The following is a 22,778-nucleotide window of genomic DNA, read 5'->3' as shown; positions in this document are numbered from 1 at the left end:
GAAATAAACGTGAGAGATGCGACCACCAGTAGCCTTACGGTGATTCCACTAGCAATGCAGCCAGTCCTACCTGTTAAAATGGTAACTATTTTGGATATAGTAGGTTAGATAATATATATTAAAAGTTAGTTTCATCTGTTTTTCTTTACATATTTTAATGTAGCCACCAGCAAGTTAAAATAATGTATGTGGCTTGTTTTATTTCCATTGGACAGTACAGCCCTAGAGGCTTCAGACAAAAAAACAGCCACAACGAGAAACACCTAAAACCCTCTGAGCACTTCCTGTGGTGCCAGACACAAGTCTAAGCATTCTACACACATCCCATCACTTCATCTTTATAATGACCTCGTAAGATGCGTATGATTATCATCCCCATTTTACAGATGAAAGCTGAGGCACAGAGTAGTAAAGTAGCTAAGCAATTCGGATGAAGAATGTAGCCAAGAACGGAACCTAAGCAGTTTGGCACCATATGGAACATGGTCTTAATTCAAAAAGGTTGCTCTACTCTTTATGACAGTGATAACATTGGTTAAATTAAAAAAAAAGAAAAAAAATTCTATGCACTCTAAAGACGTTACACAAAAACTATTGAAAGTAATAAAGAAAGTTAGCAAGGGAGCAGGACACAAGATTAACATACAGAAATCTGTTGTGTTTCTTTACGCTAACAATGAAATATCATTAAGTTTTAAAAATCCTGAATAAAATGTCAAAAAACATAAAATACCTAGTAATAAACCTAACCAAGGAGGTGAAACACTTACATGCTGAGAACTGTTAAAACATTATAAAGGAAAATGAAGATAATCTGAAGAAATGGAAAGATACCCCATGCTCTTAGACTGGAAATATTAGTATTGTTAAAATGGCCACACTACTCAAAGCAATCTACAGATTGAACGTGATCCCTATCAAATTATCCAGAACATTTTTCACAGAATTAGAACAAATAATCCTAGAATTTATATGGAACCACGAAAGACCCAGAACTGCCAAAGCAATCCTGAGGAAAAAGAACAAAGCTGGAGGCATAACCTTCCCAGACCTCCCACAATATTACAGAGCTATGGTAATCAAAACAGTGTGGTGCTGGCACCAAAGCAGGCATACGGATCAACAGAACAAAACAGAGCCCAGAAACAAACCCACACACCTATGGTCAATTAATCTACCACAAAAGAGGCAAGAATATACAATGGAGAAAAGACAGTCTCTTCAGCAAGTGGTATTAGGAAAGCTGGACAGCTGCATGTAAATCAGTGAAATTAGAACACTCCCTCACACCATACACAAAAATAAACTCAAAATGGTTTAAAGACTTAAACATAAGACTCAATACCATAAAAACTCCTAGGAGAGAACATAGGCAAAACATTTTTGGACATAAATCGTAGTAATATTTTCTTAGCTCAGTCTCCCAAGGCAAATGAAATAAAGGCAAAAATAAACAAACGGGACCTAATCAAACTTAAAAGCTTTTACACAGCAAAGGAAACTATTAACAAAATGAAAAGACAACCTAGGAATGGGAGAAAACACCTGCAAATGATTCAGCTGACAAAGGGTTAATTTCCATAATATACAAACAGCTCATATAATTCAGTATCAAAAAAAGAATTAACTCAATGAAAAAAATGGGCAGAAAGCCAAAGCAGACATTCTCCAAAAAATACTTACAGATGGCCAACAGGTGCATGAAAAGACGCTCAACATTGTAGGTTATTAGACAAATGCAAATCAAAACCACAGTGAGGTAACCCCTCAAACTGGTCAGAATGTCTATCGTCAAAAAGTCTACAGATAGTAAATGCCAGGGAAGGTGTGGAGAAAAGGGAACCCCCCTACACTGTTGGTAGGAATGTAAACTGGTGCAGCCACTATGGAAGACAGTATGGAGGTTCCTTAACAAACTAAAAAAGAGAGCTATCATATGATCCAGCCATCCCACTCCTGGGCATGTATCTGGAAAAGACAGAAACTCTTCACTTGAAGATACCTGCAGCTCAATGTTCACAGCAGCACTATTTACAACAGCAAAGACATGGAAAGAACCCAAATACCCATCAACAGATGACTGGTTTAAGAAAATGTGTATGTATACATATATACACATATACACAATGGAATATTACTCAATCATAAAAAAGAATGAAATAATGCCATTTGCAACAACACAGATGGACCTAGAGATTATCATACTAAGTGAACTGAGATAGAAAAAGACAAATATTATATGATATCACTTACATGTGGAATCTGAAAAATAATACAAATAAATTGACATACGAAACAGAAACATACTTACAGATACAGAAAACACATTTATGGTTACCAAAGAGGAAAGGAAGGTGGGGGAAGAACAAATTAGGGGCATAAGATTAACAGATACAAACTACTACACATAAAATAGATAAGCAACAAGGATTTACTGTGTAACACAAAGAACAATATTCAACATCTTATAATAACTTACAATGGAAAATAATCTGAAAAATATATATAACTGAATCACTCTGCTGTATACCTGAAATTAACACAATATTGTAAATCAACTATATTTCAATAAAACTCATGCAAATAAAACAAATACACTAGCCCTTTTGATATTTATTTCCTTTTTGATAGAGCCTCCAAGAATCTCCTAAATAAAGCTCATGTTAGGAAAAATTATAGGCAGTGTCATATTTTAAACTGCAAAAGCCAACAGTTCTGGAAAGGGAAGGCTGGGATAGTTTCCAATGGTCAAAGCAGCAGCATCTGAGAGTCACTGTTCTAGAATAAAACACATCCTAGCACACTGGACTAAAAATGACCATGTTCCATGACTGATCACAAATGCATGGCAGGCACCTGTCTTACTGGGCTCCTCTGACCTCCTCTGCCAGGACTGAGGGTGCCGCCATTTTGTTTAGGTGACAAAATCCTGGCACGACTTTTGCCTGATATTTACAGTAAATGTTTGGTGGAGCCACATACGCCATGCTGACTGCTGACCGACCAAGCCGACCCATGATTCCATTTGTGACACCGTTTTGGTCCAGACTATCACACAAGCTGGGGTCAGAGCTCGCTGGCTGCAGGGTTGGTCTGAATGCCCAAGGAGACTCACAAAAGAGGGAAAGTAAGGAGTTGCTCATATTTACTCTGGAAGACTTCAAAGAAATCCACATCTGACAAGACAACAGTGTGTGCTGACCATCATACTGTGGGGTGAACGAGCACTCCTGTTCACTGCTGACAGGTACCCATGCTGTGTAAGAGGAGAGAAGAGCCTTTGGAGAAAAGGAAGGATGGACAACTAGGAACGTTGCTCCTTCTGGTGGAAGCAGACATGGAATCCTGTCCACTTGGCTTCTCGGAACTGGCCGTCCGCCCTTCTGAAATGAACATTCTGTGCTCCCTTCAGAAGGAATGTTGGCAGGGTCGGGGTGGGAAGGTCTGAAACCATAATACTTGGATGGTTAAATGCTTTCCTTTCTGAGGCCTGACACAGCTGTGACCTCCACTCAGCTCACAGCAAGGACCTAGTTTGGCCACAGGAAAATGAGCTGTTTCCTCCCTTGGGAGAGAGAAAGGGATATACGAAGCCGTGTCTGATAAAAGTAAAGTATTATCTAAAGATGGTTTAGAGTAAAGAAACTTGGAGGCCAAGATGACTAATTTATTCCTTCACTATTTTCTTCAGACAGTAACACTTAGAGAGATCTTGGTCATATATTGGAAGTCACAGAGAACAAATCTTCCATTATTTCTCTCTTGAGTGTATGGCTGGCAGAGCAGAAGAGTAAAAAAACGTTAATAAAGCACTTTCTCAAATGTCAAAATACTTCTAATTGACAAGCACTTGACAAGACATCCAAGCCTCAAACTCTGCCTTTTGTTTAGATACACTAAACTGTAATAAAACACAGTATGTGTTAATGGTTCTATTTTTCCCCTACTACACAATTACGGGTCTATGCCTCCCCCTCACAGGGTATCCTACAAAAAAAAAAAAAAGAAAAAAAAGAAAGGAAGAAAGAGAAAGGAAGGGAGGAAGGAAGGAAGGAATGGGGAAAAAAGGAAGAAAAAGAAAGAAAAGACAAACTTGATTTTCTTAACCTCATTATCAATGAATACAAAAGCATTTACCTTAATCGACAAAAAGGATTCCTTTTCAAAGCCCTGTTCCCCCATGCTTGAGGACATAACTATTTGGGTTGCAGTTTCATTGTATTTTAATAAAACATTGCTGGCTTCACCATTAGGAAGAAAACTCGTTTCATATTTCATTATCTCCTTAAGGCCAACACATCCTATTCAGCAACCAAACTGCTAGTCTTTCTTTTTTCATCACAATGGAATTAAAAGGAAAACAACAACCTGAAAGGAAAATGTCTGCCAACCGCAGTGAGGCCAAATAAATGTTCCCCCTGAACCCACACCACCTCCTTTGTTAGTGGGGTGTCTCTCCTGCACTAGCTCCTTCTAGATAACCTGCTCTGTTTACCCCCAGAGCAGGGAGACCAGATGTCTCAGGACACGACCAGCACCTCTGCCGACCTATTAACAAATGGACACATGACCCAAGGCCAACCAGCAAATTGGTTCAGAATAGCAAATCTATTCAGATCTATCTTCCTGAATACTTGACACAAGACCCAGACTATTGTCAGCTGGTAGCTGGCCGTTGAGTTGAAGGGTCAACTGGTATTAGAGTAACAATATCGAGCCATGCAATCCCCTCCAAGGGAAACCGCACTTGAAACTGGGAGAGAGAAGGAGCCAGTATTTTGCAAAAGTACAGACAGACTCACAAAGCAGAAACTCAAAGATCTTAAGGTCTTGCATGGCCCCTCAAAGGCAGAGACTAAAGCTCATGCTCCACTTTCTACTTATAGGCCTGGTCATGAGGGCCTCCCTCGCAGGATGCCCCTGCTATGGTTTCTTGAAAACACTCCTCCTACTTAAGCCACTTTTAATGGGTTTCTGTTTCTTACATCCCCAACAGCCCTGACCAGGACAGCATCCAACCCTATTTCCCCTTCTCCCTACTCTGTGTTCTCTACCCTTGTTAGGAGAATCTCTGGACGATTGCCCATGCCAGCCAGGTTCGTCGTCTTGTTGCTTGTCTTCTTCAGTTATATTACTGATATTTATCACATAATTTCAAAACTTCCCCCTTCTCAGCCTTTACAGCCCTAGCTGTCAAATTCTGGAGAGGCATTTCTACGGATGGCTCTAATAAGAACCTTCCATTTTTAGACAGTCCTGGTTAATGGCTCAAATCCACGTTCTTACAAAATCCTACCCGCTGTTCTTGGCCCTGTTTCCAGAAATTATGGAGAAGTCATCTATCTACTCTTCTGTCTCAGGGCATGCTGAATTTCTAAGCTTTTACTTTTTTTTGTTTTTTGAGGAGGGGAGCGGGATGTGATTAGGTTTATTTATTTACTTCTTTGTTTAAAAAAAAAACCCTTTTTTTAATGGAGGTATTGGGGATTGAACCCAGGACGTCGTACATGCTGAGCATGTGCTCTACCACTGAGCTCTACCCTTTCCGCACATGCTGCATCTCTGATGACTCACGTGTCCCCTCTACTTTTCCCGTCCATCTATTATTCTTCATAAGGTGATTCAAGGCCCCTCATCCCCGGGTAGATCCTCTTACTCTGACGTTGCTCCCAACCCCTTCTCCAGTTCATCAAATCCCTACCCACAGTTAACTGCTCAGCCTGAACCCACCTTCTTATGATGTCTGCCAGGCCACACTCAGGGAGGAGTGGTAGCTCAATGTAGACGTCAACACACGTATGTGAAATCGGACAAACCCAGGCTTGGCTTCTGGCTTCAACATTCACTGACCATGAGTCCGTGAGCATGTTACCCAGTCTCTCCTTGCCACCATGTCCTTATGGGAACCGTCTTACTGCAACATACCCAACTCTCAACGCTGTTGTGCAACAAAGTTGACCAGATGTAAAGTGCTTATCACAGAAAGAAAAGAGCTCATTCAATGGTATTTTTTTCTTTCATTTCTTCACATACACAAATTTCTCTTTTCTGAACTTTGGGTAGTATGCCCTTTGGGATCAGACACCACAGCTTGGAAACCAGTTGTTATGACCCTGGGCAAGTCACCTCACTTCTGTTGTCTCTCCTCTCTAAAACGTGGGTACAAACAGCACCAACCTCATAAGGCTGTTGTTCATGAAGATTAAACAAGTTAACATGCATCGAGAGCTCAAAAGAGTTTCTGGCACAAGAAATCATTGTCTCACAGGATAGCTGTTACCTCCTCAGGATTGAATACTTACAAGATACCTGATTTCATGTCTGCAGTTCTCCTCAGCTAGTTAATTTGCAGCTGAGAAATCATGTTTTATATTTTACAATTCCTGGGTGCAAAAACATGTTTGTTGGAAAAAATGAGAAGAATCAATGAGAAGCAACTGATTAAAAAAAAAACAAACCCTCCTTACTGGTATACTCTAGCAGCGTCAGATAGTTAATGCAACACGAAACAAGCAAAAACAGAAGCCCCATCGGGGGCTAAACAGCTACCTGACGGTAAGAGATGGGGACTGGCCTCCGGAAGACTATCCACTCCACAATCTCGCTGCACGGCGGGGTAGTCAAAGAACCCATGTACCGGTAATAGCTGCCCAGGGATGCAGGCAGGAGGTCCCGGAGGATGAAAGGATCCAGAAAGGTCTCCTTCTCTGTTTGGGGGAAGAGGGGAGAGAAAAGCACCAGAGGTAAGTCGTACTACACTGCAGACACCGTCCAGACCCTCGGCATGCGGGCGCCACATCGCAAGTCTTGTGTTTGTTTGCATCCTGAGAAACACCAGCATTTGTTGGCGGGAGACACATGGAAAACAAAGCAGTGCTTCCAAGGGTGTGCTCTGAGTACTGCGCTGGATTTCATGAAAAACGGGTTCCATGACAAGCAACGCTGGGCAGCACTGCAGACCCTTCGTCTTCCCCCAGGAAACAGACAAAACACTAGCCTAGTAAAGTCACTGAGGAGTCCTGCAGAAAAAGAACAGACTTGGTTTTGCTTCACCTGTCCTTTCTTAAACGTGCTTCATCGCAGACCTCTTCTTCATTTAATACAACGAACTAACAATCAGGGGAACAATCTCTGAAACGCTCATGAGACACTTAGTGGGAAAGGAAACGTGTAAGCCAGCAGAAAAGCGCAATTCCAGTTAGTTACACTGCATTATGGTTTCACCCTGCGCTTTCCCAAACCAAAGTGAAACCTAACCAAGGCATGGCCCTGAACTTGCAAAATGATGGGTCTGAAAACACACTTCCTCTTTTTACTGAAGTAAAGGCATCTTCCCTCAGGTAGAGAAATGACATTTAAGCTGAGACCCAGCAAGGATACCTCACAATAACTCTATGAGGAAAACGAGGTCTGGAAGGGCTTATGCCTGCCCAAGGTCACACAGCTCCTCAGTAGCAAAGCTGGGATATGAACCCAGGGATCTTGACACCACAGTTTGCGTAATTCTGATTCAGCTAAAGAAGGACCTGAAACCATCTCAAGTTGTGCGTAGAACATGTGCAAAGGTCATGAGGCAGAAAGAAATAGTGCACCAGAGATTAGTGTGCTGTATTATTACTATTTTGTATTGATGTATAGTTGATTTACAATGTTGTGTTAGTTTCTGGCATATGGCACAGTGATTCACTTATACATATATATATTCTTTTTCATTATAGGTTATTATAAGATACTGAATGTAGTTCCCTGTGCTATATAGTAGGACCCTGTTGTTTATCTATTTTGTATATAGTAGTTTGTATCTGCTAATCCCAAACTCCTAATTTATCCCCCACTACCCCTTTCCCCTTCGGTAACCATACATTTCTTTTCTATTTCTGTGAGTCTCTTTCTGTTCTGTAAATAAGTCATTTGTATCATTATTTTTAGATTCTACATATAAGGGATATCTGTTATCTTTCTTTCTTTGATTTACTTCACTTAGTATGATAATCTTTAGGTCCATCTATGTTGCTGCAAATAGCATTATTTCGTTCCTTTTTAATGGCTGAGTAGTATTCCATTGTGAATATATACACTACCTTCTCTATCCCATCATCTGTTGATGGACATTAAGTTTGCTTCCATGTCTTGGCCATTGTAAATAGTGCAGCTCTGAACATTAGGGTGCATGTATCTTTTCGAATTAAGAGTTTCCTTCAGATATATGCCCAAGAGCGGTACTGCTGGATCATATGGTAAGTCTATTTTTAGCTTTTTAAGGAATCTTCATACTGTTTTCCATAGTGGCTGCACCAAATTCCATTCCCTCCAACAGTGTAAGAGGGTTTAGGGCACTATATTATAATTCTCCCAAGCAAGGTCAGTAGATTACCCAGCTTCTTTCACAGATCAGAGAAGGTTTCAGTGACTACCTGCGTCTTGAAACATCTAGCTCTGAACTTAAGTCTGGAATTCCTCCCTCATTCCTTCTAGGGATGTAAAAAGGCTATTACAGTCCTGAAAATGGCTTGCCTTAGCTCCTTGATGCCTTCCTCTGTGGGCCCCTGGACATTTCTCTGGGAACTCAAGGCTCCAGGTTACTTCATGGACACACCTGTGACTTACGGGAACATTATTCTCAAGCCTCATACCTCCTCCCACCTCTTCTTTCATGCAGAACAACCAGTACAGGCATTTGGGCAAATGTGCATCCTTAGACTAAAGAGGTCTATGTAACTGGGGGATGATGAGAAAAACCAACAGAAATCAACTATATTAGAATAATGAAAAAGGTAATTTCTGTTTTATAGAGATTTGATGAACAAAACTTAGTATTTATGTAGCTTTTACCATAGGCCAGGCACTGTTCTGAATATTTACATGCTGCAAACACTTGAACATCTCTTACTGTAAGCGCCAGGCCCTGTTCTAAGGGCTTTATAAAGATTGATTGATTTCATACCTAAAAGAGTCTCATGAAGTCGTACTGTTATCACCCCCACTTTACAGAGCTGCAATCTACAACCAGGTAGCTGAGCCTGGATTCATTGTTCTTATGCCATCACTCTGCCCCTTCACACCACAACCCGATGGAGCATGTACCCGTCACGCTCCAGTTCCCCAGATGTGGAGCTCAAGGGGTCAAATTACCACGCCCAAGGTCACGAGTGAACAGTGAAGGGGCAGCAGTCTTCATGAGGCTGATTCTCATGCTTTTCATTTTTTTAAGAGGAAGACTTAAATATTAACTAATAAACGCAGAAGTCTTCAAATCATAGGGTTCTATTATCAAAATGATAAAAGCAATTTCTGTTGGACAAAAGGCTGGGAATAACAGAATTGCCCCTCCGCCCATTGGCAAGCCTGGGCTTTAATTTAACCTGGTTCCCAGCGGCCTAATGATGGGGGAAACCTCTGCAAGCGTGCTTGGCTGGGACTGGCTTGGCCAAGGGGAGGAAAGATTTTGGCCTTTGCTTGCTGCCTCTGCACTTCCTGGGCTGTGCAAATAGTCAACAAAAGGCGCCAAGCAACACAGGGTGCACAGGGCCGAGTGTCACCAACCACAAGGTCACCATCTTCATTTCCCCATCATGCAGCAGGTGAACCTGGCATTACAATGCAGCACAGCAACCTGACTTCAGATCAAGGGCTCCAGACCGAAGGACCAGAAAATCTTTAGAGTTTCCCCCGAGGGGCCTGATCCAATATTAGGGGTGCAGTTAAGCGTGCTGTATGCAGACAGGCAGTAACAAGCCAGTCCCTGCAAGCCTGCGGCGGCGAAGCTCCCGTCTAAAGCACCCACTTGAGGAAGATTGCTGTGGCTTTAAAGAGCAGAGAAAGACAAATCAGAAACACTTGCCCCACCAATCTGAGGCGGCTGGATTTCACAAGTGAGTACTGTTTCAGCAGGAGCAGGACTCTCGTATGAGTTCTTGGACGGGCTCTTGGATTCGCCAGGGATGGACGGAAACTGTAGGTGTGACTGTTTCTACAAACACAGAAGGGCTTCTTGGTCCTGCATCTACCCAAGGGCTTCAGACCTGGGTTTTGGCTTTAACTGATTAGAAGGTGCCATCAGATGGGGGAGGGGGCGGGGGGGGGAGAGCTGGTGAGGGGGATGGGGGGGCGGCTTTACTACTTGCTGGTTCCACCACCGTCACTACCATCACTAGACTAACTAGGTCAGTGCCTTCGGAGCCAAAGAACTCTTTCTTCAAAACAAAACGTTACACGGAGCCAGGCAACTCAAACGGCTGAAACAGCCAGCGTGGTTGAAGCTGTGCTGGGAACCCAGGGGCACTCTGAAAACCCCCCATTTTAGTCCAATTCTATAATTTTATGGCTGGGAAATGGGAGACCAGGGTGAAGTAATGGATGGACCCAAGGTCAAAAGCTTCAGGAGAATATAGACTCGGGTGGGATTCTTTCTTCAGAGAAACCACTTGGGCTCTGAAACACTGGGCCTGGGAGCAGGAAGTATCACCTGGTATCTGCTGAAAACCCAACTCGAAAGGCTGCCTCATTAGCACCTCATTTCTCCATCCCTACAGGGGGTGGTGACGAGAGCGGACTCTCAGCCTGCTGGGTTCAAATCCCAGCGCCTCCACCTGTGTGAGCTGTGAAATCTTAGTTACCAACCCTTCCTAGGCTGCTGTGAGGATTAAATAAATCAATACAAGAAAGGGGTTCAGAAAGAGCTTGGAACACAGAGCATCTCATAAATGATAGATGTGATGCTTCTTCTAATTCTTATTACTTTTATTATTGTTATTTTTATTCCTCTAACCATCAGGAGCTAGCCATGTACGTCTTATACGGCCATGAACTTCTTTCAGTGTTTGTGTGCATGTTTTATTTTTTAACTGGATCAGCAGTGCCTCAAAGGTACCCCATGTCTGACATATTCCCCATCACCCTGAGCAGTATAGGTTAGCGTTTTCTTTCCCAAAGCTCTACCGTGAGCTTGGGAGCCAACTGATACTTAATAGCTGTGTGACCTTAGGGAAAGGTCTTAACTTCTCTGAGCTACTTCCCTTATCTGTCAAATGGGAATATCGAGACTACCCATCAGGGTTGCTGTGACAATTAAGCAAGCTAATCAGTGTGAATGTAATAGGGAAGAACAAATCTGACTCCATAACAGATCTGTTCTTTTAGCTCTAACCCTGTGCTCAGTCATGCTAGTTCTGCACCTTCTGTAACAGAATGTTGCCTGTAGCCTGAAATACACAGGAGAGCCCATTCTCAAGGCTCCGACCTTAAAGGGTATAACACTTTTCCATTCATATAGAGATAAAAAGTTGCAGAATAGAAAAAAAGAAACATTTGTCTTGTTGGGGGTTTACAGGGACACCATGACCTGACCCACGTGGACAGCTGCAAGAACAAAGGATTCGGACATCAAGAAGTTTCCAACAATCAACCACACCCTCTCCCTTTCTTAGGATAAAAAAGAACCTGAATTCTGACTTGGGGAAGATGGTTCTCCAGGACATTAGCACCCCATCCCCCATCTTCTTGGTCTGCTGACTTTCCAAATAAAGTCATCATTCCTTGCCCCGACACCTCATCTCCTGATTTACTGGCCTGTGTGCAAGCGAGCAGAACAACTTTGGACTCGGAGACATGAGGGGCTTAGGACAGTGTTGTGAGCCCTGATTTATCAAGGCAAGCACTTGACTAAGAGCAGGCCGGCTTATGCTGTGTTTTAAGTCAGCGATTCGCAAATGTTTTCTGTGAAATGCCAGACAGTAAATGCTTAAGGTTTTGCATGTCAAAAGGCAAAAGTAAAGTAAAGCAAAGCTGCTGTATAAGTACCTATATAACGAACATTTTCACAACCTTATTAACGACATTCCAAATGCTAATAGCAACTGAGCGCAACTTTAAAAATACACATCTACTAAGGAGAAGAATGGAATTCTCTGCGGGGTGGGAGGCAGATAATATTTCGCTTAATTAGGGTTCTGAGTTCAGAAGCTGTACAAAAGTCAGTCAGTGGAATGGATGTGGCCATCAGGGCCACGTTGTGCCCTCCCGATTTCAAGCCAAGTGTTGGAGGGTAGGCGGGCAAGTGTTAGAAAGTCATTTTGGTTGACTGAAATACACAGGATAGCCCATTCTCAAGGAGCCTCCATCATTAATGCTTATTTCTTTTATGAACATTCATTACACAATCGACTCGAGTTGTTTGCCTTCTTCCTTAAGTTCTCAGAGTTCAAAGTGAACATTCGTTTGTGCTGATCTTTCTGAAAATTCCATTTCCTGCTCCGTCCACAAGGCATGCTCCACTGACAAATGGGGTGCTCATCAGGCTTAACTGTCAGTCAGGAATAACTTTAGAAATGGTACCCCGTGTTCCCAGCACTGCCCACAAAGCCTGCACCAGCCACAAGGCACTCAACTAGCGGACCCAAGACTGGGAGTTCCCAAGTACGGCCACGGAAAGAAGGACGAATGCACCTTTCAGCTAAAAGCTTGACCTCCCCAACTAATAAAATCTTAATAAATGTACACGTTATAAAGTAAAGGGATGTGCTAGAGCCAGGTCCCTGGATTTGAATCCTAACTGGCATCCTGAAACGTCTGACCTAAGACAAGCTACTTCACCTCTCTGTAACTATCTCCTCATCTGTAAAATGGGATTATAATAATATCGACCTCATCTGGAGGTTTCTCTCATCGGGAGAGCTTTTAAACGAATTAACAGTAGTTAAGGGCTTAGCAGAGTGTCTGGCACTGAACAAGCACAGATAAGTACTTGTTAAAGGAAGCCTATTATAACAGGACAGTTTGATCCAAACCCATCCTGATCAGAGCACTCTGCGCCGCAGCTTTTATCCTAATCAGTAATTTGAATTCAAGATATCCTATCCCAGACACTTAACTAGTTGAGAAAAATATTTGAACCACTACTTATCCCACCATTCATTCCATTATACCATAATAAGCAGGTACTGTGCATTACTAGATAAAAGAATTGAAAAGGAATGAATCTCATATTCCACTTTCAAGGATCCCAGTGCTGTGTGCAGACAATATTATATTTTAATAATTAATTGTTCATCAAAGGAAAAGATGAGGAACAGGGATGCTAAATTCAACGTTATTCAAATTGCAAAAATGAATAATGTATGACTTTTATATTAAATACACACTGTATTAAGTAGTCTACATTTCACCCAACTCTGTCTTTCATTTTGCAGCATTTTGAACGACAATACGAATAATCAGTTGGGGGAGGCTTATTTAGAAAAAGAAGTACCTTATTTGAATGCAAAGGGAGTGTATCCGAAGGTGATTAAATTTTTCTTATCAATTAGAAAATTTTGTATGAGGGCTTTAAAGTCACGGTCAACCATTAAACCCAGAGCGGCCCGGTTATCCTTGCAATTTCCTTTCAACATTAAATTATATCTGGCTCGATTCTGTTCAATTTCTTATTTCTGATAGCAGTGCCAGGAGGCAATCTTTAATTAAAGAAAATTTGAAAGATTCAAACATGCATAATTGGATTAAAAATGTGATCATTAAAACATTAGATGATAATCATCTGATTGATTGCATTTTTCAGTGTGTTAATAACCTAATATTTTCAATGCTGTGGTTATATATGAAGAGAGAAAGCCTTTATAAAATACGATGAACCATCAGCATAGAGACAAGAACTGTGCAGTGATCAAAAATTGTGGAATGATACTGAACCACTCCTCTGCCCCCGTGAACAAAGCATTTTGGACAGAATGGGGTGGTTTCTAGGGGAAGAAAACCAGTCCCACCCCTCAAACAAGGAATCAACCAATTTTAGGGAGGTACATAAAATAAACCAAGAATAGAAAGCCCAAGCTTTGGTATTTAGCCCAATGACTGTTTGGTTTCTTCAAGGTTTCCCAAAATTTTCTATAAGGAAAAGCTATTCACTCTTCCTTAAATGCTTAAAATCACTGGGGTAGGACGGGCCTTCTGCTTCATAATTGGGGAAGATAGCGAGAGAGTGACTGTGGAAAAACTGGGTATTAGGCCACACTAAATGGGAGAAGATTCATGACAGTGCTGCTCAAATTTAATGTGTATGCAAATCACCTGGGAAGCTTGTTAAAATGTAGATTCTGATGCAGCCAGTCTGGGATGGGGACTGAGATTCCGCATTTTTAGTAACGCTTGACCACACCTGAGAAGCCAGTTTCTACCAGGACTGTCAGTGGGCTCCTCCACCCTCTGCAGCCTCACCTACTGCTCCTGTAAGATTCTTAGGTTGAGCCTTACTGACCTCTTTACTGTCTCATGATCACATTACCCCAGGGCCTTTGCACTGGCTCTTTACTCTGCTTGGAACTTTTTTTCCCCCACTGCTTTATTCATGGCTGGTTCGGGACCAAATGCCTTTCAGCTGCTAACAATTAATGATATTTGAATGACACATTTCTCAATGTGGTCGCCTCTGACCACTGCTTTGGAAAGAGCTTTTAAAGGGCAGGCTCGTGGAGATGGAAGCATGTGATTGAAAAACCTTAAGACAGAAGCAAGTCATGTGGTACCTGGGGAGGCCATTCCAGGCAGAGATACAAGACACTACAAAGGGATTCTGCCTGGCACATGGCTGGAGTTGAGTTGACAACTCCAGCCATGCGAATCTGACAACTCTAGGAGGAAAAATTTTAGCTGCTGGTTAAGGAAAATCAGGAATTTGGCTAAAAATTGTGAAGAGGCCAGAACACTAGACACAAGAGTCAGCAGCTCTGGGTAGGTCTGGACTAGCCATGAATGGGCTGCATGACCTGGGAGGGCCAAGGGGTCTGACAAGCAGGTGTCAACAGGAACAGGAAATGGGAAGTAGGGATGGAAAGAAAGAGCCTGAGGGCCAGAACCCAGGGCTGCGGAGCCTGGCATCTGAAAGCCATCAGGGAGGGCAGAGAGCACCACATTATAATTAAGACGGTGGCAGAGGCCTCCCAGGGGGCGTGGAGGAGCTGATTTTATTATCTAAATGTAAGAGACGAAACTGGCCCTATCTGACTGGCTGCTGACTATCAGACCTGTCATCTCTCTGTCATCAGTAAGGAGGATGAACGGCAAAGATGGGGCAATGGAAGTGGGGCTGGCCCATTTTCAAGGTGTGGCTGTCTGCAAGGCTTCCTGATAGATGGTTTTAAGGAAGAGGCACTATGCTGAAGTCACAACAAGGGGCGCCTGGGGAAGTCACCCGAGAACCACGGAGAACTGCGGGGTTCCAAAGCGTTTCGAAGGATGCTAGTCTCCATCATTTACAAATAAGGAAAATAAGGTCCAGAGAGGGAAAGTGGCTGAATGAAGATCACACAGTGAGGTGAGGACAGAACATGGGTCTCCCTGTCTACTACCCGACTCCTCATCCCTGGGCTCTGGGTTCTTCGCCCGCAGCTGATATAAACATGATCAGGGGAGGAAATCTCTCCCAAGACTGAAGAACTTGTTTAGCTTTTTAAACATAAATCTAATCCTGACCCCGCCCAGCTCAGAATCTTCCAGTGGCTTCTCATTTCATTTAGAATAAAATCCAAACTCCTCACCAGGTGGCCTCTTCCACCCTCTCCCATGTTGACCACCACCTTCCTCCTCCCGTTTCTGTTCCCTTTGCCTGGAGTGCTTCCTCTGCCCCCACCCCTGTTCCGTATGTTAAAATCTCATGAAAAAAAATTGTAACCATGTGCAGTGATGGATGTGAACTAGATTTATTGTGATCATTCTGTAGTATATATGTATATCAAGTCATCATGTTGTACAGCCAAAATGTTATATGCCAATTACACTGCACTAAAAATATGAAGAAATGAGAGCAGCAGAACTGGTGAAATAGGATATTGATATAATTTAATAGGATTCACATCGAAGGTCCCCATCAGCTTTCTGAGTCTACGAGAAGCTGGGTCCAGAGCCTGTTCCATGACCACCGTGAAGGATGCTCACAGCGTCAGGCAGCAGCAGACTCCATATGGACTGGATTCTCTGGGCTCAGTTTGCCCTCCACTGACCTGGTCCCCAGACTCCCCTCAACACTGCAGGATGTCCTGTAGTTCGTATCTTTTTACCAGTTCACATTTACGGTGCATGAACTCGGTGCTAGGACCTGCTGTGGCCTTTGTCTCATGGAAGTCTCACAACTCTGGGAAGTAAGTATCAACAGCCGGATGAAGGCTGATACTTCACCAATGTCAGAGCTGTACATGCCCGGGTCTCATTTACAGTGTATAATTGGTCAATTATAGGTTTACTTTTGTGTGTTTTTTTTAAAGCAGATTGGAGGCTCCATTACATCAAGACTGTGGCTCCTTACTGTATCTCCAACACTCAAGACAGTGCCTTAGAGAGTAGGTCCTTTATATATGGTTGAAAAAATTGATCAAACTAAGTAGCTCTAAGTCACAAGTGGGGAAACTGTAGCCCAGTGGCCAACTTCAGCCTTGTACCTGATTATATAAATAAAGTTTTATTGGAACACAGCCATGCCATTGTTTACTGTTTCAGGCTACAAGTGCATAGTTGAGCAGGTGCAGCACACAGTGTACAGCCGGCAAAGCCTGAAATAGTTGCCATCAGTCCTCTGCAGAGTGTGCTGACTGCTGCTTCTCCGTGTAGGGTAGGATATTTAAAAATGGTGGCAACAAGCAACATTATTCAAGCAAGAATGGAGCCAGTACATGGGGACACAGGGGCGTGGGGCTTATTTCTGCCTCGGAAACACTCTGTACCAGCATGCAGAGGATCTAGTCCAAACCCCTTGGCCTTCCCCATAGGCACAGTCCAGACAAAATCAGAGAGCCTACGTGGTGCCCTGTTACTGCAGGGTCTGAGCAAAGAAGGGTCTGAAGTGGGAGAGCGGACCTGATTAATCAGATTCCTATATTCAAGGATGTAGGGAGGGGCTCCAAGGTCATGAAATACCCAAGTTCAAAGACATCTAGCCTCCTTGAGTTTACTGGTGGTTTCGGTTGGCCAAATGTGGCATTTGATCTAAGGGCTGATGTTTGACTGAAGCATATGTCGACATTAATATTTCCAAAGAGGAACTACATGAAGAGCACAGAGCCTTGTCAACAATTAAGGAAATGAACATGACATTTAAATTACACAGAGTTACATAGTGACGAGAGCCAGTATTATCACTGAACAGTTCCACTGCTTGCCTTTTCTCCCCGACATGGTTCTGGTGGCCATAACTGGCATGGTGCTATTATTTTATTATTTTAGCTTCCTTTTGATGCTCAATGACCTAATTGACAGAGGCACACAAGAGTTAAATGACTTTGACAATAATCAGGAAGTTAGTCAACGCTGGAAACAGACACTGGCCCAGCAGAGCTGCAGAGAGAATGCATCTAAGTCCAAGACAACTGGGTTCAAACCATCGCTCCACGGCCGTGAGCCGGGACACAGCAACCTCTATGAGCCTCAGCTTACCCTTGTGTCCCCGTGCTGCTCCTGAGATTACCCAAGACTATATGTACAGAACATCCGGGCAGAGCTGGGCACACAGCCAGGGACTGAGAGACAAGAGGTTACTGCTTCTTCCTCTCATCCCCTCTCTAGTCCCTGGTCCACCATCCTCTCCTCTGACCTCAAAAGGACTGGCTCGCCCAAATCAGCTTTATGACCACCGTCTACATCCCTTCCTGCTATTTTTATATGACCCGAGTAAGTCAAGCAACATACATTCTATTTCGATAGCCGGGGACTGAGTGGGCAGAAATCAATCGTCACCGCAAGGCCTTCATACGCATATCGATAAGTAACAACAACAGTGATGGTAACGCTGCTGGGGGGGCAGTGGCAGCAGCTGGCACTGCGTGCTGACTGTGCCCCACACAGGCATGTACCGTAAGCCGCTGACTCCCCAGGACTAAGCAATCAGGCTGGTATCACCATTACCTCCTCATACAGCTGAGAAATGAGCCACAAAGAGGTTAAGCAACTTATGCAGGTTGTACGACTGGTCGAAAGCAGAACTGGCACCCAAACCCGGAGCCTGCGCTCTCGGCCACGCCACGCCAGGGCTCCTCCTGTACCGAGGTGACGCATGTGGGTAAGAGCGTCACACCAGGGCGCCGCCCCAAGTTCCTCACCGAGCACGCTGGCAGCAGGCAACCGGAGACATAGTTTTAAACTCTCTCTTTGCTTCCCATCCCAGTGAAACAACCAGAAAACAGGTATTCCCCTGGGCTCCCATAATCCTGTTCAAACAATCAAATATTGACAAAGAAGGCTGCCTAAATGAGAACTCGCCTCAAATTCAAATCCAACCTAAAAGGAATCACGTTTGAAGTCTTTTTCTGTCTTAACGTGATGGTTAACAATGCTATTAGCGATCAAATGGAAGCCACACAGCATTCCATTTCCTGGCTTTGGCTACGAAAAGAAGTGGAAACAGCCCACATCTATGGTGGTGGTTCTGACACACCGAAATCCAGGAAACCGTGGAAATGGTTTAAGTGCGCCTGTTTCTAGAAGATTTTGAGATCAAAAGGGTTCAGATAAGCATCTGCCCTTCCTGAATCTGTAACAGACATGAGCCAATTAGTCCAGACCAGAGTGCTGCATATTTAAAGCACACTTCAGGAAAGTTCCAGGTAATTACATGCTGCAAACATAAACTTCAAAGGGGAAATTTTGTCGCCTGTTAAGAGTGTTCAAAACCATCAGTGGCCTATAAATGACATAACACAGGGTTTCTCATTCAAAAGGGAGAAAATCTGAAGGACTTCTTTCTTAAAGGTTAACGTTAAAACAACCCTCTTTCAACTCCACTGAAATGCATTTGGATTACATGGCAAAAGCAAAACTGAGGCCCATCTCTATAAAGTGTATCAAATGGTAAATTAGGACCTGAGTTGGGTGATTACATTGTCCAAAAGGAAACACAACACTGCATGAAGGTAACACTATTAGCAGTGCTACCTTTCAGACAAGGCAGGGTTGACAAATTTTCCTGTATAGAACCAGAGAGTAGATATTTAATCTGCAGGCCCTGATAGTCTCTGTCACATCTGCTCTGCTCACAGACAGTGGGTAAGTGAATGGGCGTGGCTGTGTCCCAATAAAACTTTATTGACAAAAACAGGCAGTGGGCCAGATTTGGCTCACAGATAAATTTCCTGACCTCCAATTTTGAGGGCAGTGGACACACACCAGGCACCCTTCCTTCTTGGTATTTTCCCTGTCTTAAAGCATTTAGCATTCATACACACGAGGCAGGTATTTTCATAATTCCCATCTTCCTGGGTGGAACCTCAGGGACAGAGCGAGCCATCTATTTCTACAGAATCACACAGCTCCCGAGCTGGAGAGCTGGAATTCAAACCCTGGTCTCCGGAGCACTGGTCTAGAATCCTTGTTCAGTAGCGTTCCCGAGAGTCACATTTCAATGAAAAGTCACGAAAGTCCATTTGTCTAGAAGTATTCTATAATCCAGACTTTTAATAAAAATTCATTCCAAAGTTTCAACTGCTTTATTCATGTGAACTCATGAGATTTCCCTGCAGGCAAGTAACAGTCTACTTGACCTTCACCACCAAGAATGGCAATGACCACAAAAAAAAAAAAAAAGAAAGAAAGAAAGAAAAGAAAAAGAAAAAAACCAGAAAGATTGTTCATGACATTAAAACTTCCCAAAGGCAGGGGAAATCTCATCGATCCTCTTACCCACAACACCAGAACTAGCACTAAAGAGGCACTTGATGGATGGAAGGACGGATGGACTCCGTGAGTAAAGAAGCTTACGGTTCACTTACACTCAACAGGCAAGACCCCTTCAAACCACGTCAGCTCACCTCTGCTCAACCTTCCTGCTGCTGGATCATAATAGCAGAGGCTACCATTTCTGCCTAATAGTTTAGTTTGTTCCATATGTCCCCTGTTCTAGGATTTGTCTTCTTCTTCCAATATCCATGCAAGAGATCTTTCAGAAGTTTTAGCCCTTTTAGCCTTAGACAGAAAGTTCATGTTGAGACCTTGAGCCCCAGGGGTAATCAACATGGTGCTGGAGTGATGATGAGAGAGTAGGGTCCTGTTAAGTATTTCTTCACTTGTCCCTTCAACCAGTCAATATGACAAGCCTCCATCAACTGAAAGATGCAGATGGTAACCCTGGCAGAGAACAGAGCGGGGAGACCGTCTGGGAGTAACAAGAGCCAGTCTGAAGTCACGAAGACCTTGGTTCAAGTCACCCAGGCACTGCCTGCTTCACTTGCCTTTCTATATAATGAGGGATGGGATCGCTGTATCTTACAGGGTTTCCAGAGGATTTGTGGTCCCTGCTGGGCTAATTACACCCTGACCTTGGCGCAGAGGCAGCGTGCACCGCATAGCAGCAGCGAGGAGTCTGTTTTCAGACCTGTCACCTGCCACCCCATCTCCTTGGTTTCTCATTTCTTTTTTTTTTTTTTCTAAATTCCACAAGGAAGTAATGGCTTCCAAATGATAGAATGCCAAAGCAACCACAGTTCTTTCTTTGGTGTGCAGTCGATTTGTAGAGAGAACAAACAGCCTGTCAGGGGTGCTTATGGTAAAAAGTTCTTAAAAACAAATGCTGTCACTCCCTCCTCCGCTTGTTGTGACGCCACTTTGTACTTGACATGTCCCAGAGGAAAGCACTGTCTGAATCTCTCACTTTCTAATGCTAATCATTGTCTTGATTGTGACATTTAACACCATGCAGAAAGGTATACAAACATAAACATACCGTTGACCAACAATCCTGACGTGAACCCTGGTGTGACCACCACTCTGAACAGGGGGAGATCTGCCCCTCCTCCTAGTGGCCAGGTCCTCATCACTTTCCCATCCCACCCCTGACCGCAGGGAGTAACCACCATCCTCTGGTTTTAAATAATCTTTCCTTTGCTTATCTTGTAGTTTTACCACCTACACATGCACTCCTGAACAACAGAGGTTAGGTTTTCCCATTTTTTGAACTTCTTCTTGAAGAATAACTTGTGCATTCTCCAGACTCTTGCTTCACTGTACGGTTTTCGGATGTGCCCATGTTGGTGAGAGCCCCAAGATTCCACTCCTTTTCATCGGGCTGAAACGTTCTGTCGTGTGACTGTATTTATCCAGCTTGCTATCAATAGGCATCTGAGGCATTTCTGGGTATGGGCAGTTAGAAAAACCAATGCCACGGGCATTCCCCTACACATCTCATGGTGCGCCTTTTTTTTTTTTAATTGAAGTATAGTTGATTTACAGTGTGTTAATGTCTGTTGGATAGCCTAGAGATTCAGTTTTATACACACACACACGCATTCTTTTCCAGATTCTTTTCCATTATAGTTTATTGTATTAAATATAGTTCCCCGTGCTATACAGTAGGTCCATGTTGTTTATCTGTTTTATATATAGTAGTGTATCTGCTAATCTCAAACTCCTAATTTATCCCTCCCTCTCCCATTTTCCCCTTTGGTAACCATAAGTTCGTTTTCTATGTCTGTGAGTCTGTTTCTGTTTCATAAAGTTCATTTGTATCGTATTTTAGATTCCAAAGATACATGATATCATATGTTATTTGTCCTTCTCTGACTGACTTCACTTAGTATGATCATCTCTAGGTCCACCCATGTTCCTGCAAATGGCATTATTTCATTCTTTTTTATGGTGAGTAATATTCCATCGTGTGTGGAACACACACACACATACTACATCTTCACTGTCCAGTCATCTGACAATGAACATTTAGGTTGCTTCCATGTCTTGGCTATTGTAAATAGTGCCGCTATGAACACTGCGTGCATGTATCTTTGTGAATTAGAATTTTCTCTGTATTTATGCCCAGGAGTGGGACTGCTGGATCATACAGCAACTCCATTTTTAGTTTTTTACGGAACCTCCACACTGTCTTCCACAGTGGTTTCATGGTGCGCTTTTATCTGAGTTTTTCTAGGTGACGTACACAGGAGTGGGACTACTGAGTCAACTTGACTAGATACTGTCAAACCATTCCCAGGAAATCTGAGCGTTACTGGCATTTATATCCTCGCCAACACCTGACACAGTCAGGATTTTCAATATGTGACTATCTGGTGCATGCTGCTAAGTTATTTTTGAGGTTTTTCAATGCACTGCCTTTAAGAAATTAGCATATAATATACATGGGCCATTCTTTAATATGCAAATAGTCAAATGCACAAATCTAAGGGGACAGTGTGGTGAATGTTTATATTATACTTATGTGATCTAATCATCTTCCAGATCAAGATCTATAATACTTTTTTCTTTAGCCAGTTCTTAATCGCTTTATTAACATTAACTAGTATCCCCAGGAGATGAATATGACTGAGCTAACAGTTTGGTTTGGTCTCTGAGCAAATGAGACATCTCTGAGATCTCACAAGAGTGCAGTCAAAGCAAAACAATATGGAACGCCTCACGAATTTGCGTGTCATCAAGATATACAGTATTTTTATCACCTGGGAAGATTCCCTTGAGTCCTTTCTCATTCAGTGTACATACCCTCCCACTCCACTCTTGTGACTTTTATCACTATAGATTAGTTTTGCCTGTTCTTGAACTTGACATAAATGGAACCATGCAGCAGGATGCGCTCTTTCATTTTTACGTAAATCAAGGTCGTCATTTTTAGCTACTGCACAATATTCTGCTGTATGAATCCACTACAACCTGTATATCTAGGCTCCTCTTGGTGGGCAGTTGGGCTGTTTCCATTTGGGGGCTATTCTAAGCAAAGCTCCTGGTATGAATGAGTCTTTCTGTGGACATTTTCTCTTGGGTATATAACTACACGTGGCATTGCTGGCTCAGAGGGTAAG

At 43.0% G+C, this 22,778-nt stretch overlaps 1 protein-coding gene across 5 annotated transcripts in view; it reads right to left on the bottom strand.

The window, feature by feature from the left end:
• Positions 1-22,778, bottom strand: part of PTPRG (protein tyrosine phosphatase receptor type G) — a 658,718-nt gene that overhangs the window by 127,602 nt on the left and 508,338 nt on the right. For all 5 annotated transcript variants that reach the window (XM_015236580.3, XM_072941596.1, XM_015236598.3 and 2 more), the window contains exon 7: positions 6,550-6,707. In XM_015236580.3, coding sequence (XP_015092066.2) covers positions 6,550-6,707 — 158 coding nt within the window. The remainder of the gene's footprint in view (positions 1-6,549; positions 6,708-22,778) is intronic.

Source organism: Vicugna pacos, chromosome 17 (assembly GCF_048564905.1).
Source record: "Vicugna pacos chromosome 17, VicPac4, whole genome shotgun sequence".
Taxonomy (NCBI): domain Eukaryota; kingdom Metazoa; phylum Chordata; class Mammalia; order Artiodactyla; family Camelidae; genus Vicugna; species Vicugna pacos.
The sequence above is the reverse complement of the archived record's forward strand: the minus strand, read 5'-3'. Positions and strand labels throughout refer to the sequence as shown.